This window comes from Physella acuta, unplaced genomic scaffold (genome assembly GCF_028476545.2).
Source record: "Physella acuta isolate Inbredline_101_S28 unplaced genomic scaffold, ASM2847654v3 ptg000677l, whole genome shotgun sequence".
Classification (NCBI taxonomy): domain Eukaryota; kingdom Metazoa; phylum Mollusca; class Gastropoda; family Physidae; genus Physella; species Physella acuta.
In genome coordinates this window covers 293446-309326 of record NW_026732196.1, presented here as the reverse complement: position 1 = coordinate 309326, position 15881 = coordinate 293446, and the positions used below count along the sequence as shown (strand labels likewise).

The 15881-nt window shown below is 40.2% G+C and overlaps 1 protein-coding gene across 1 annotated transcript; it reads left to right on the top strand.

Annotated features, from left to right (window-relative positions):
- Positions 1-5529: 5529 nt before the first annotated feature.
- Positions 5530-8248, top strand: LOC131949183 (multiple epidermal growth factor-like domains protein 10). The gene is made up of 4 exons (XM_059310971.1): positions 5530-5552; positions 6226-6383; positions 7554-7715; positions 8070-8248. The coding sequence occupies exons 1-4, from the start codon at positions 5530-5532 to the stop codon at positions 8246-8248; spliced, it is 522 nt and encodes a 173-aa protein (XP_059166954.1).
- The last annotated feature ends 7633 nt before the right edge of the window (positions 8249-15881 follow it).

Genomic DNA, 15881 nt, shown 5'->3' with positions numbered 1-15881 from the left:
TTCTAGCCTATTCTAGCCTGATCTCAACCTCAACATCAATGTTGCACAGATATCTTAAGAGGGGGTCGGTACTATCAATATTGTGCGGGGTCTTAGAAAGGGGTTGGTACAAGAAATATTAGACAGGGATCTTTTAAGTGGTCGGTGTTATCAATTTTGAGTGGGGTCTTAGAAGGGGGTAGGTACAAGTAATGTTAGACAGGGATCTTATAAGGGGGTCGGTATTATCAATTTTGAGTGGGGTCTTGTAAGGGGTCGGTGTTATCAACGGTTGGGGGGTCTTATAAGGGGGTTGGTACTAGAAGAGCTAGCTAGTAGGTTTCTACATTCATTATTAGCGTGGGGATTTAAGTAGAGGTCGGTAGACTCAATGCTGGATAGGGGTCGTATTAGGGGTCGGTACAAGCAATGTTAGATGGGGTCTTACATGGTGGTTAGTACATTCAACATTACACTGGGGATTAAAGTAAGGGTCGGTTCAAGCAATGTTATTCGTGGGTCTTATAAGGGGTCTGTATTATCAATATCATTATAAGTCTCTCAAGCAAGACCCAGGTCTTGTACTAGCTTTTTTACACACACAATTGGGTGTTGGTCTAATTTGGGGGTCAGTGCAATCAATAATAGATCTGGGTTTTATAAGTTTTTATAAGGTTTTATACTGGCTTTGTTCCCCGCAAAATTAGAATGTGGTATAGGGTGGGTGCAATCAATTAGATAATTAGTCGTATTTTGTACATACATGGGACATATAAAAGTCATAAAGTTATTTAAATAAACTAGATATGCCTATTTGTTCTTGCAATAAGAAACCCCCCCCCCCCCCCATCTTGACTCTGCAGGCAGGAATGTGGCGTTAAGACAAACAGCTGACCAGACCCCGGGGGAGAGCGAGATGAACGCCAGCCGTGCTGTGGACGGCAACACCACACCCAACATCAGCAAGGGTGGGTGCTCCTTCACTCGGACCACAGGCTCATCGCAGTGGTCAGTTCAGTTGACCCAGCCTAGTTTTGTCTGGCGCTATGTGTTCATAGTGCCACAGGATCCAGGTAAATCTTCTACAGGTGTGGTGGGTCCAATAGGCCGAGCTGCATCTGTAATAGCTAATCCGTAGATCGTGTTGGGTTCTTTGTCTAATATAATAATACGGGGGCAACGTAACGTATATTACAATACAACGGACTCGGCAATACTAATGCTGATAATAAGTAATAATAATCATTAAAAAAGTTTTTAAAAACCCACGTTTTCTGATTGAACTAAAAAGTAGAAAATAAACGCTATACATCACAATAATGCAAGCGATCACTCTACTATAAGCGATGAAAAACGTGGGGCGCCGAAGTAAAAATTATATTACTATTGATTAGATAATACTATTGACTTTTATTAGGGAGCTTGTAGAGAGTCAACAGTATTAGAAACTGTAAGAAAATCACGGCGCCCCACGTTTTTGATCGCTTATAGTAGAGTGATCGCTTGCATTATTGTGATGTATAGCGTTTATTTTCTACTTTTTAGTTCAATCAGAAAACGTGGGTTTTTAAAAACTTTTTTAATGATTATTATTTTCTACTTTTTAGTCTTTGTCTGTTTGTTTGCATTAAAATCTTGCTATCGATTTTATCTTCTCGCATTCACTTTTGTTTTGGGTAAACGAAGACAAACACTCACAAAGGACGAACACCAAAAAATCCGATGGATTCCATCTGGTCCAAAGTCAATGCTTAAGTCGGGAATGTCTTTATCAATCTGGTCGCGTCTGAAATTTGGCCAATGGCTTTGTTGTGTGAATACGTTACTGACTAGAACACATAGATTTGAACCCGTGTCGAGTGGGATAGCAATCGTGTGCCCAACCACTCGACCATATCGTCTCCCCCAAACTGGCCTACCTCCTGTAAGTTTAAACTCGGTTCAAGCTAAATTCTCTGCCCCTAAGCCTGTGGCGACATGTGATCGTTCGCTTCACTGCGCGCGAGGTACGCGTCGCTGGTTTTTTTTCTAATGGCTAGCAGAGGAGAATTATATATATAGATTATATAGCGGTCTAAAATGCTCAATAAAATGTTTCCATTGATCAATTTAGTAATAATAACAATTGAATATTCAATGGTCATCCAAAAGAAAGCTTCCCTGAAAATTTCAGCGCGCTAGCTAACTGGGAAGTGCCAGAAATTTCGATCGCAAGATTTGATTGGAAAGACAAACACACAAACAGATAAAGCAAGTTAAAGAAAACGTGGGAAAAATAAAGAAATTAATACAAAAGATGGATATTTTTTTAAAGGCGATACAACAACACTTAACATTACAACACACTAGTTCACAACACGTCATCTCGATGTCCTTCGCAACACACTAGCACACGCTCAACTGTCAACCCTCACGTGAACACCAATCAGTCTGTGGAAACACACTCAACCAAGGGCTACAACTATGTACAAAAAGAGGGTACCCCCATATGTCGTTCGAACACACAACACACACACACAATCAGGGAGGCTATTTGTCATGCACGTAACAGATCGTAGTATAGAAATGTAGTTACAATCAGAGTTTCTTCCAGGCATCTCTTCGGGGAACCCTCCGCCCCCCCCCCCCAAAGAAAGTCTGCCGCCCCCCCCCCCCCCCCAAAGAAAGTCTGCCGCCCCCCCCCCCCCCCGAAAATTTCAAGTGCACCCCGGAGAAAAAAGTCTGGAAGAAAGTTGGAAGAAAGGAAGAAACACTGTTTACAGTTACAGTGGGCCATAAAAAGAAGATTTGACAAAGGACATTATACAACTTTGTAATATCAATCGGGTTCGCCGTATTTTGTTCTATGTCAAAGGGAAAAGAAATAATTTCGTACATCTGTTATTACACAATTTCTTACAAATAGCTGTAGTGCTCATTTAAATGCCCTTAAACATAAACATAAATAATAAGCTAACTTGGTTCAGTTTTATTTAGTGAATTGCATCCCCTGAAACTTTAGATGCACTATTCTCATAACTATAGTGTAATAACAGGTAAACATCACAAATATATTCATCTATCCCCTAGAAAACAACAGTCCCCTACCGACACTAAAACTAACCAGCAGTAGCATATACGGGCCTACAATATACATCTCAGTGGATGCGACAGCAGGCGTGTACACATACATACCAGACCAGATGCAGTATGTCAAGACTGTCATGGTGGAGGTGCCGGCTGATGACAAGAATGTCAGCTCGCTGTCCTTTTGTGAGGTGGAGTTGTATGGGGGTCAGTTGACTTGTTTCTATTGGTCAGTTGACTTGTTTCTAGTTGTCAATTGACTTTTTTCTAGTGGTCAGTTGACTTGTTTCTATTGGTCAGTTGACTTGTTTTTTCTAGTGTTCAGTTGACTTGTTCCTAGTGGTCAGTTGACTTGTTTCTAGCGGTCAGTTGACTTGTTGTTTCTAGTTGTCAATTGACTTTTTTCTAGTGGTCAGTTGACTTGTTGTTTCTAGTGGTCAATTGACTTGTTGTTTCTAGTGTTCAGTTGACTTGTTTCTAATTGTCCGTTGACTTGTTTCTGGTGTTCAGTTGACTTGTTTCAAGTGGTCAGTTGACTTGTTGTTTCTAGTGGTCAGTTGACTTGTTGTTTCTAGTGGTCAATTGACTTGTTGTTTCTAGTGGTCAGTTGACTTGTTGTTTCTTGTTGTCAGTTGACTTGATGTTTCTTGTGGTCAGTTGACTTGTTTCAAGTGGTCAGTTGACTTGTTTCTAATGGTCAGTTGATTTGTTGTTTCTTGTGGTCAGTTGACTTGTTGTTTTTAGTGGTCAGTTGACGTGTTGTTTCTTGTGGTCACTTAACTTGTTGTTTTGAGTGGTCAGTTGACTTGTTTCAAGTGGTCTTTTGACTTGTTTATTGTGGTCAGTTGACTTGATGTTTCTAGTGGTCAGTTGATTTGTTGTTTTTAATGGTCAATTGACTTGTTGTTTATTGTGTTCAGTTGACTTGTTGTTTCTAGTGGTCAGTTGACTTGTTTTTTTTAGTGGTCACTTGACTTGTTGTTTTTAGCGGTCAGTTGACCTGTGTTTCTTGCGGTCAGTTGACTTGTTGTTTCTAGTGGTCAATTGACTTGTTGTTTCTAGTGGTCAGTTGACCTTTTGTTTCTAGTGGTCAGTTGACTTGTTGTTTCTAATTGTCCGTTGACTTGTTTCTAGTGTTCAGTTGACTTGTTGTTTCAAGTGGTCAGTTGACTTGTTGTTTCTAGTGTCGGTTGACTTGTTGTTTCTAGTGGTCAGTTGACTTGTTGTTTCTAGTGTTCAGTTGACTTTTTTCTTGTGGTCAGTTGACTTGTTGTTTCTAGTGGCCAGTTTTACTTGTTTCTAGTGGTCAGTTGATTTGTTTTTGCTTCTAGTAGTCAGTTGATTTGTTGTTTCTAGTGGTCAGTTGACTTGTTGTTTCTAGTGGTCAGTTGACTTGTTGTTTCTAATGGTCAGTTGAATTGTTGTTTCTAATTGTCCGTTGACTTGTTTCTAGTGTTCAGTTGACTTGTTGTTTCTAGTGTCAGTTGACTTGTTGTTTCTAGTGGTCAGTTGATTTGTTGTTTCTAGTGGTCAGTTGACTTGTTGTTTCTAGTGGTCAGTTGACTTGTTTCTATTGGTCAGTTGTTTTGTTATTTCTAGTGGTCAGTTGACTTGTTTCTTGTGGTCAGTTGACTTGTTTCTAGCGGTCAGTTGACTTGTTGTTTCTAGTGGTCAGTTGACTTGTTGTTTCTAGTGGTCAGTTGACTTGTTGTTTCTAGTGGTCAGTTGACTTGTTGTTTCTAGTGGTCAGTTGACTTGTTGTTTCTTGTGGTCAGTGGACTTGTTGTTTCTTGTGGTCAGTTGACTTGTTTCAAGTGATCAGTTGCCTTGTTGTTTCTAGTGGTCAGTTTTACTTGTTGTTTCTAGTGGTCAGTTGACTTGGTGTTTCTTGTGATCTGTTGATTTGTTGTTTCTAGTGGTCAGTTGACTTGTTGTTTCTTGTGGTCACTTAACTTGTTGTTTTGTGTTGTCAGTTGACTTGTTTCAAGTGGTCAGTTGACTTGTTTCTTATGGTCAGTTGATTTGTTGTTTCTTGTGGTCAGTTGACTTGTTGTTTTTAGTGGTCAGTTGACTTGTTGTTTTTAGCGGTCAGTTGACTTATTGTTTCTTGAGGTCAGTTGACTTGTTTCTAATGGTCAGTTGATTTGTTGTTTCTTGTGGTCAGTTGACTTGTTGTTTTTAGCGGTCAGTTGACTTGTTGTTTCTTGTGGTCAGTTGACTTGTTGTTTCTAGTGGTCACTTGACTTGTTGTTTCTAGTGGTCAATGGACTTTTTGTTTCTTGAGGTCAGTTGACTTGTTTCTCTCACTCCCAGACTCTCAGTGTCCACGTGGCCTGTTCGGTAGATACTGCCAGTACGAATGTAACTGCGCCGTGTCCGAGGCCTGTTACTTCTCCACGGGCGAGTGTCCCTCAGGCTGTGCCCCTGGCTTTTACGGTGAAGGTTGCAGGTCAGGTGAGTAGGGTGATTTCAGGTGGGTAGGTCATGGGACTGGACAGTTCAGTCGTGTAAGTCATAAGTCAAGTAGGCCATATAACTCTGGGTCAGTTAAGTCACGGTGTTTCTTTAAAAGGAAAAACATAAAATACATTTTAAAATTATTCCAATTATAATATGTACTATTTTATCAGTTTCAAACTATCTTTATGGGTGTCGATCATCCAGTATGATTTATCAAACTTTTCCACTTTGTCTGCCCCCCCCCCCCCCCCCACAGTCTTATCAAACTTTTCCAATATCTGTCCCCCAGTCTTATCAAACTTTTGAAATGTCTGCCATCCAGTCTTATAAAACTTTTCAAATGTCTGCCATCCAGTCTTATCATACCTTTTCAAATGTCTGCCATCTAGTCTTATCAAACTTTTCAAATGTCTGCCATCTAGTCTTATAAAACTTTTCAAATGTCTGCCATCTAGTCTTATCAAACTTTTCAAATGTCTGCCATCCAGTCTTATCAAACTTTTGAAATGTCTGCCATCCAGTCTTATAAAACTTTTCAAATGTCTGCCATCTAGTCTTATCAAACTTTTCCAATGTCTGTCCCCCAGTCTTATCAAACTTTTCAAATGTCTGCCATCCATTCTTATCATACCTTTTCAAATGTCTGCCATCTAGTCTTATAAAACTTTTCAAATGTCTGCCATCTAGTCTTATCAAACTTTTCCAATGTCTGTCCCCCAGCTGCCCCAGCGAGACCTACGGGCTGAACTGTACCGGCACGTGCAGCCCTAACTGTGCCAGCAACAAGATCGTGGAGCCCAGCAGCTGTCATCATGTCAGTGGGGTGTGTGTCTTTGGGTGTCGGGACGGACACAGTGGAGCCAAGTGTGACAGTGTCAGTAAGTCTATATGTTACCAGCATATTATATTAACAACATATTATTTTAGCACCATATTATATTAACACCATATTATATCAAAACCATATTATATTAACACCATACCATGCTAACACAATATAATGCTAACACCATACCATACTAACACCATATCATGTTAACACCATAAAATGCTTACACCCTACGATGCTAACACCCTATCATGCTAACACCCCATCATCCTAACACCCATATTATATTAACACCATATCATGCTAACACCCCACGATGCTAACACCCTACGATGCTAACACCCCACGATGCTAACACCCCTATTATATTAACACCCCACGATGCTAACACCCCACGATGCTAACACCCCACGATGCTAACACCCTACGATGCTAACACCCCACGATGCTAACACCCTACGATGCTAACACCCTACGATGCTAACACCCCACGATGCTAACACCCCACGATGCTAACACCCCACGATGCTAACACCCTATCATGCTAACACCCCATCATCCTAACACCCATATTATATTAACACCATATCATGCTAACACCCCACGATGCTAACACCCTACGATGCTAACACCCCACGATGCTAACACCCCTATTATATTAACACCCCACGATGCTAACACCCCACGATGCTAACACCCCACGATGCTAACACCCTACGATGCTAACACCCCACGATGCTAACACCCCTATTATATTAACACCCCACGATGCTAACACCCCACGATGCTAACACCCTATCATGCTAACACCCCATCATCCTAACACCCATATAATATTAACACCATATCATGCTAACACCCCACGATGCTAACACCCTACGATGCTAACACCCCACGATGCTAACACCCCTATTATATTAACACCCCACGATGCTAACACCCCACGATGCTAACACCCCACGATGCTAACACCCTACGATGCTAACACCCCACGATGCTAACACCCCTATTATATTAACACCCCACGATGCTAACACCCTACGATGCTAACACCCCACGATGCTAACACCCCACGATGCTAACACCCCACGATGCTAACACCCTACGATGCTAACACCCTACGATGCTAACACCCCACGATGCTAACACCCCTATTATATTAACACCCCATCATACTAACACCCCACGATGCTAACACCAATGATGTATAACTCCCCAGTCTGCAACCAGAAAGGATTCTACGGCCAGTACTGTGGACAGGCCTGCAGCCAGTTCTGTAAGACCGATGAACAGAGTCCAGACCCCATCTGCCATCCTGTGTCTGGAATCTGCTTGCTGGGGTGCCAGGACGGTTATGATGGGCCACGATGTGATGTCAAATGTGAATACACTTTTAGTTTTGTATAATGGGGCACATTGTGATGTCAAATATGAATACACTTTAGTTTTTGTATGATGGGAAACATTGTGATGTCAAATGTGAACACAATTTTAGCTTTTTGTATGATTGGGCACGTTGTGATGTCAAATATTAAACTTTTGCTTCATAAAACAAAAATCAACAATTTAATTTTTCATAAATACACTCATCAACTAAATTTGCCAACTGTTTTATAGGCCTACTCTATTTATTTTTAAACCTACTGGTAAAAATTTTGTTTGGCGTAATATTATCTGCTGTTTTCCATAATGTTGCCATGAACCTAACAATCTACCAACATGAATATATTGCCAGTGTGTACCAACGACACCTACGGTGACCAATGCCAGTATAACTGTAGCTCCTACTGCCAGCGAATACCTGGCCACATGAGCTGTGACCCAGAGACTGGCGTGTGTTTAATAGGTTGCCAGGATGGATACTTTGGATTTTTTTGTGACACGGCTACAGGCAAGTCGAGTCACATTTTGTGACACTGTATAAAGCGGTGCCCCATATCACTATCTAGCTTCAGCTATATGAGCTCGTTTTAAGAAGTCTGACATCACATTAAAAAATAAATGTATCTCTTACCTTCCAAGTCTACCTTTTACATTAAGTAACAGCTATGTATAAAAGGTAAACATACCTTTACGTTTAGTTGATTGAAGTGGCCAAGCTATAGGTCCTATTAACCCTAAAAAAAGAAGAAAAAAGAAGAAAAAAGGGGGGCTTATCAACTTTTGACATGTATATCCCCCATCTTGACTGAACTGCTAAGTTAGTGATTAAGAAGCCCCGTTTGAGGCTAGACTCCAGCTATACGAGAACATTTTCTTAAATTTCAGACACAAAAAAAAATTGAGGTTTTGGGGATGCATGAAGTGAAATGTATGTAGTCAATGAGGTAACTAGGTAGGGCGTTACCCCTCTGGGTAACGCAGATATTACCCTATCCCCCTCCAACATTTTCGTATGTTGGTTTAGTGTCACTCCTCTAGCCGTACTTTTTTGTTATTTAAACGGTATAAAAATTGTTTCGCCATTAAAGGTTAACAATTTCGTTGCGGTGTCACCCCCAAAATGGTGTCACCCCCTAAATGGTGTCACCCCCTAAATGGTGTCAACCCCTAAATGGTGTCACCCCCAAATGGTGTCACTCCCAAAATGGTGTCACTCCCAAAATGGTGTCACCTGGTGTGAATATTAGGCTTACTGTGTAGCGAAAGTATGGGGTGTCCACTGAACTTTTGAAGTAACAGAAAGAAATAGTCACGTAGTTACCCTGGTGATGTGGTTGATCAGGGGTAGGATGGAGACACAGGTTGGGTTACACAGAAACATCTACGAGCTTTTATTAATTCCACGCGAAATGCTTTCCCCCTCCTTGTTTTAGAAATCTCCAGGTAACATTGATTGACCTCCCTATAAACAAGTTTTCATAGTTTTACACCTGTGCTGGTCTAGTTAATGCACCGAAATAAGCCTCATACAAAACAACAGCTTTCGTTAGTATATAATTAATATAATTGTGATTGTATTAAACGTAAAACTTCGATTTTCTAAAAAAAAATTTTAAAAACATGTTAGGATACGATCAGATTGTACACAAGCTGGTGTTCTTTTTCTATTTCTTTTCCTGGTTTCCAACGAACAGCAAGTTAAATTGATTCAATTGGACCCAATGGGCATTAGGTAAATTCCAATGCGGATTATGTAAATTCCAATGCGGATTATGCAAATTCCAATGGGAAGTTTTTGTAAGATCGGTCAGATAGTCTCTTGTCGAGAGTTACTGTTTTCAAGCTATTTTAGACAAATTCGTTTAGATAAATGCCAAAAAAGTATGTGTATTAATGAAAACATTATCAGAAATTGTTTAATTACTTATCCTGGACGTTCTACGTAACTACCACGTATTTTGTACTTAACACAGTTTGGATATTGGCGGCGAAACAACACACAAAAGTTAACAACCTCTGCATAAAACCTTCGCATCAACCTTATAAACCAACCTCCGCACCAACCTTGTACACCAACCATGTACACCAACCTTGTTCACCAACTTTGTACACCAACCATGTACACCAACCTTGTACACCAACTTTGTACACCAACCATGTACACGAACTTTGTACACCAACTTTGTACACCATCCATATACACCAACCTTGTACACCAACCTAATACACCAACCCTGTACACCAACCTTGTATACCAACCTTGTACACCAACCTTGTACACCAACCTCCACACCATGCATGTACACCAACCTTATACACCAACCCTGTACAACAACCTTGTACACCAACCTACGCACCAACCTTATAAACCAACCAAACTTTCCCCTTACTGTTCCTCAGTCTGCCCCAGCAACACATACGGTGCTGACTGTCAGATTAAGTGCAGTCCAACCTGCCTACAGAACATCAGTGTGGGGGACAGTAGCTGTCTGCAAGCTAATGGTGTCTGCCTGTATGGATGTCAAGATGGCTATACCGACTCGCACTGTCAAACCAAAGGTTCTCATTTTGTCTATACTCATAATATGCTTTCGTTTCGTGTCTATATACAATGGATGGATCAACTGTCTTTAGTGTAGGGTCTACCTTTAGCGGCCGGTCCTGCTTAAATTTCTCCCAATAGATGAAACAATTAACTTTTTTTTAAAACTGAAACGTTTAATGCCTAATTTTAGTGTTTTATTTTTTTTTGCAATTTTGCAATTATATAAAAATACTGGATTAAATAAACCGGGAGTGATCTCCCCTAAACTTTCTCGAATATTCTTATATAAAATAACAGGGGATGGGAACTCGAGCTATAGACATGATTTTTAATCCATTTTAAATACTTAAAGTTTTAAAAATAGAATAAAATCTCGTAGACAAATTAATTGCACACCAAGTGAACGCCAAATAAAAAAGCGCATAATAGTGCGCAATATTATTAGTACTTTTAAAATTTACATTAGTTTTTTGAGAAATCGGAAGTAGCGTAAATTACTACTTCCAGTCAACGGAAATTACTCAAAATGTAACAGAAGGTAGAGAATTAGATCTTTTACTTACATGTGAAATTTCATTTATCTATCTGAAATAGTACTCAAGTTATAGGCTTTTGAAAAATTCAAAGTAGGAAAAGTACCACTTTCTGTTATCGGAAATCGCTCAAAAGTTGATACTTTCTCGTATATACGAAGTATAGAGAAAGTATTGTAATCGTGCAAAAAAAAAATCGAGATTTTTACAGTTCTCGACGTTTTACACCTCACTGATACGGAAAAACATAATTTTGCAATCTTGTCCGTATGTCTGTGTGTGTGTGTGTCTGTGTGTGTGTCTGTCCGTGTGTAAACACGATAACTTGAGTACCGTTACAGCTAGGTTGATGAAATTTCATATATAAGTATTATATCAAAATCGTAGATCCGTATCAACTTTTGAGCGATTTCCGACAACCGGAAGTGGTACTTTTCCTACTTTGAATTTTTCAAAAGCCTATAACTTGAGTACTATTTCAGATAGATAAATGAAATTTCACATGTAAGTAAAAGATCTAATTCTCTACCTTCTGTTAAATTTTGAGTAATTTCCGTTGACTGGAAGTAGTAATTTACGCTACTTCCGATTTCTCAAAAAACTAATGTAAATTTTTAAAGTACTAATAATATTGCGCACTATTATACGCGTTTTTATTCGGCGTTTGCTTGGTGCGCAATGTTTTTTTTATGAGATTCTATTCTATTTTTAAAAGTTTAAGTATTTAAAATGGATTAAAAATCATAGCTATATCCCCAGTTACCATCCCCTGTTGTTTTATATAAGAATATTCGAGAAAGTTTAGGGGAGATCACTACCGGTTTATTTTTTGCACGATTACAAGACTTTCTCTATACTTCGTATATACGAGAAAGTAAAAAGGTGACTTTCTTCTACTTTCTAATTGTAATGTTGGACTGGATTTCCTCCACAATAATCGATTATTATGTGTCAACCTGTTATGCGCCTTTGATTTCAGCCTGTTTTTCTTTATGGATTTGCTTCTCTAGCCTTTGTTCAACCAAGAACAAACTACAAGGCAGGAGTTGTTTGATTTTGGATTTGTCTCTCCAAGATGGATTGCCAGAGGCGTAGCGAGGGGGGGGGGGGGTCGGGGGGAGACATGTCCCCGGGCGCCGACCTTAGGGGGCGCCAAAATGGGTTGGAAAAACAAATTGAAAGTTTGTCCCCTGGCGCCGGGAAGGGTCGTTACGCCTATGTGGATTGCTATCCCCAGCTAGAGCCTCATCTGCCTAGTGGTACAAAACTCAGGACTTTTTGACTTAGCGACCATGAGCTTTACCGACGCGACCACGCCGACCGCATGTAACTTTATGTAACATTTGTGTAACTTTATTAACGGCCACCAAAAATTACTGTCAACCTCTTGCAGTGGTGGCAGCAGTGTCAGACACATCCGGTCGTGACGCAGGGATAGGCGTCGGCGTCGCTGGCTGCGTCATTGGGATAATTTGTGTCGTCATCCTTGTTGTGGTGCTGAGGCGTCAGTTCCTGGCTGGGAGGAAACAGAAACAAAAGCAACAGGAATACATTGGAGTTATCTACCCTGGTAGTGATGGCCAGATTTATGAGACTGTTCGTAATGGTGAGTGGTAGGGGAGGGGAAGAACTTTGGTAGGGAGGTGTCCATGGGGGGGGGGGGGCATCTGGTGGTTGATGATGTTTAGGGTCATGTGGGGTAGTTGGACAGGAAGTTGGTGGTTAGGTGGACAGGAGATAGGTAAACATTGGGCAAGAGTCGTTTGATAGATGGTGGTTGAGCAAGGGTAAATAGGCAGGGGGTAGGTGGACAGGGGGTAGGTGAACAGGGGGTAGGTGGACAGGGGGTAGGTGGACAGGGGGTAGGTGGACAGGGGGTAGGTGGACAGGGGGTAGGTGGACAGGGGGTAGGTGGACAGGGGGTAGGTGGACAGGGGGTAGGTAGGCAGGGGGTAGGTGGACAGGGGTTAGGTAGGCGGGGATAAGTGGACAGAGGGTAGGTGGACAGGGGGTAAGTGATGATGATCGTGTTATATTTTACTTTTAGAACAACTGACACATTTTTTTATATCCAACAGACACCTCCTACTCAAACGCCAATGTCAACGCGTGAGCTGTGTCGGTGTGTCGGGGACATTTTAACCAGTTGGTGTAGCGTTTAGGATCTGTCTGAACCAGTTCGTGATAGTGATTAGGATCTTTCTAAACCAGTTGGTGATAGTGGTTAGGATCTTTCTAAATCAGTTGGTGATAGTGGTTAGGATCTTTCTAAACCAGTTGGTGATAGTGGTTAGGATCTTTCTAAACCAGTTGGTGATAGTGGTTAGGATCTTTCTAAACCAGTTGGTGATAGTGGTTAGGATCTTTCTAAACCAGTTGGTGATAGTGGTTAGGATCTTTCTAAACCAGTTGGTGATAGTGGTTAGGATCTTTCTAAACCAGTTGGTGATAGTGGTTAGGATCTTTCTAAACCAGTTGGTGATAGTGGTTAGGATCTTTCTAAACCAGTTGGTGATAGTGGTTAGGATCTTTCTAAACCAGTTGGTGATAGTGGTTAGGATCTTTCTAAACCAGTTGGTGATAGTGGTTAGGATCTTTCTAAACCAGTTGGTGATAGTGGTTAGGATCTGTCTGAACCAGTGGGTGATAGTGGTTAGGATCTTTCTAAAAAAGACAGTTGAAGCGAGTGTCCAACACAGCAAGCCTGGACACCTGACCTCTGGTCATACAACGGTGTTGGTCACAGCTGTGTGTGTTGCACTTGAAGTTCATAGTAACAACTTGCGAGTCGTACATGTCTGCGTTTGTGTGTGTGTGAGTGCGTGTGTGTCTCTGTGTTTGTGTGTGTCTGTATGTGTGTGGCTAGTTGTTGGTGGGTCTGTGTCTGGTCGTATGTGTATTTGTGTGTGAGAGAGTGGTTTTGTTTGTGTTTGAGTGGATGTATTTGTGTCTTTGATGTTGGTTGTGTGTGTGCTCGTGTCTGTGTGTGGTCGTGTGTGTACTTGTCTCTGTGTGTGCTAATAGGTGTGTGTGTGCGAGTGGATGTATGTGTCTGTACCTATGTGTATGGATAGATTTTGGTCATATGTAAATAGTTGTTTTTTTTAATTTTTAGTGCTTTAGGATGTTGAGTGTTGATTCTGTTTATTGTCTATGTTGACTAAATTAATATATAAAATATGTATGTGAGGATCTGTACGGAATGTTAAAAGATTTATTCCATGTATTGTAAAAACCCTTTTACCTTTTAGTTTAAACTATATTTTGACTGTTTAATTCATAATTTTCTGACTGAAATTCTTTTATAGAGTATTGTTATGTACGTGATTTTTAATGTTCAGTTTTTTTAAATGTTTTGTTGTTACAAATTATTTAAAAAAAATTAACATTAAAGAATATATACATAAAAGTATTTTATAAAAAGAATTTCAGTAATAAAACTCAGTAATAAAATAATTTCCCATTTGCTGGTTTTTTTTTAAAATTGAATGAAAGTAAGCTAAAAATTACTTGCACGTTACAAACTATGACTCACATCAAATATACAGACACACAAAAATTGTGTAACTACAATATTTATTTTAAGCAAACCTCGACTTAAGATGACGAAATATACCTGATTACACCTGAAGCTTTTCTACTTGCAGCATTTTGTTGGTGTTAACTTCGGTGAAATGTGGAGGCAGTGGCGGTGGCAATAGCCAGGTGTACACATGTACCAGGTATAGCCAGGTGTACACATGTACCAGGTATAGCCAGGTGTACACATGTACCAGGTATAGCCAGGTGTACACATGTACCAGGTATAGCCAGATGTACATATGTACCAGGTATAGCCAGGTGTACACATGTACCAGGTATAGCCAGATGTACATATGTACCAGGTATAGCCAGGTGTACACATGTACCAGGTATAGCCAGGTATACACATGTACCAGGTATAGCCAGGTGTACACATGTACAAGGTATAGCCATCTGTACATATACTAGGTATAGCCAGGTAATCACATATACTAGGTATAGCCACCTGTACACATGTACCAGGTATAGCATGGTGTACACATGTACCAGGTATAGCCAGGTGTACACATGTACCAGGTATAGCCAGTGTACACAAGTACCAGGTACAGCCATCTGTACATATACTAGGTGTAGCCAGGTAATCACATGTACCAGGTATAGCCACCTGTACACATGTACCAGGTATAACCAGATGTAAAAATGTACCAGGTATAGCCAGTGTACACAAGTACCAGGTACAGCCATCTGTACATATATTAGGTGTAGTCAGGTAATCACATGTACCAGGTATAGCCACCTGTACACATGTACCAGGTATAACCAGATGTACAAATGTACCAGGTATAGCCAGTGTACACAAGTACCAGGTACAGCCATCTGTACATATACTAGGTGTAGCCAGGTAATCACATGTACCAGGTATAACCAGATGTACAAATGTACCAGGTATAACCAGATGTACAAATGTACCAGGAATAACATGGTGTTTTAATCAGGTGAGGTACGTTCAGGAAAAGTTAAATTTATTCAGGACAACGTAGCGGCAACAACTGTTACCATTTTGTTTTTCGGTTTAAGAAAACAGTAACGTCATACAGTAGACTCAACAACAGTTTAGAGTTGAAGCATGGATTATCAGCTTACAGGAAACAAGTGTTTGCTTAACATAATAAGATATCAAGATCAATTTCAACGCATAAAAAACAAATCTTGAAGGCTTGGCAGGAAAATATTTTATTTTGACAAAACTAGAGTGAAAATTGTTTATCTGTGAAATATTGTACCATGACTAGCTTGCAAGTGTTACCATTGTTATATATATTTTAAAATCCCTTAGACTTATTTATAAAATGTCAATCGTAATTTTACACAAATAAAGCGCTTTTTGAAGCCATATAGAGGTTTTATTTTTGCTGAAAACTTCTGTAGGAATTGTTATCTAGTGCTCACACTTAGGCTACCACTCGTCCGACGTGTGTATTTGTAGAACTCATTAACATTCGCCAGCAGTCCAGGACTTAAAGAGTTCAGTGACTCTGTCTGAGACTTGAGACTATTACATTTG

Coding starts and splice junctions, on each gene's coding strand:
- LOC131949183 (XM_059310971.1), top strand. CDS start 5,530: ATGGGACTGGACAGTTCAGTCGT. Junction 6,384..7,553: donor AGCCAAGTGTGACAGTGTCA/GTAAGTCTATAT, acceptor ATAACTCCCCAG/TCTGCAACCAGAAAGGATTC. Junction 7,716..8,069: donor GCCACGATGTGATGTCAAAT/GTGAATACACTT, acceptor ATATATTGCCAG/TGTGTACCAACGACACCTAC.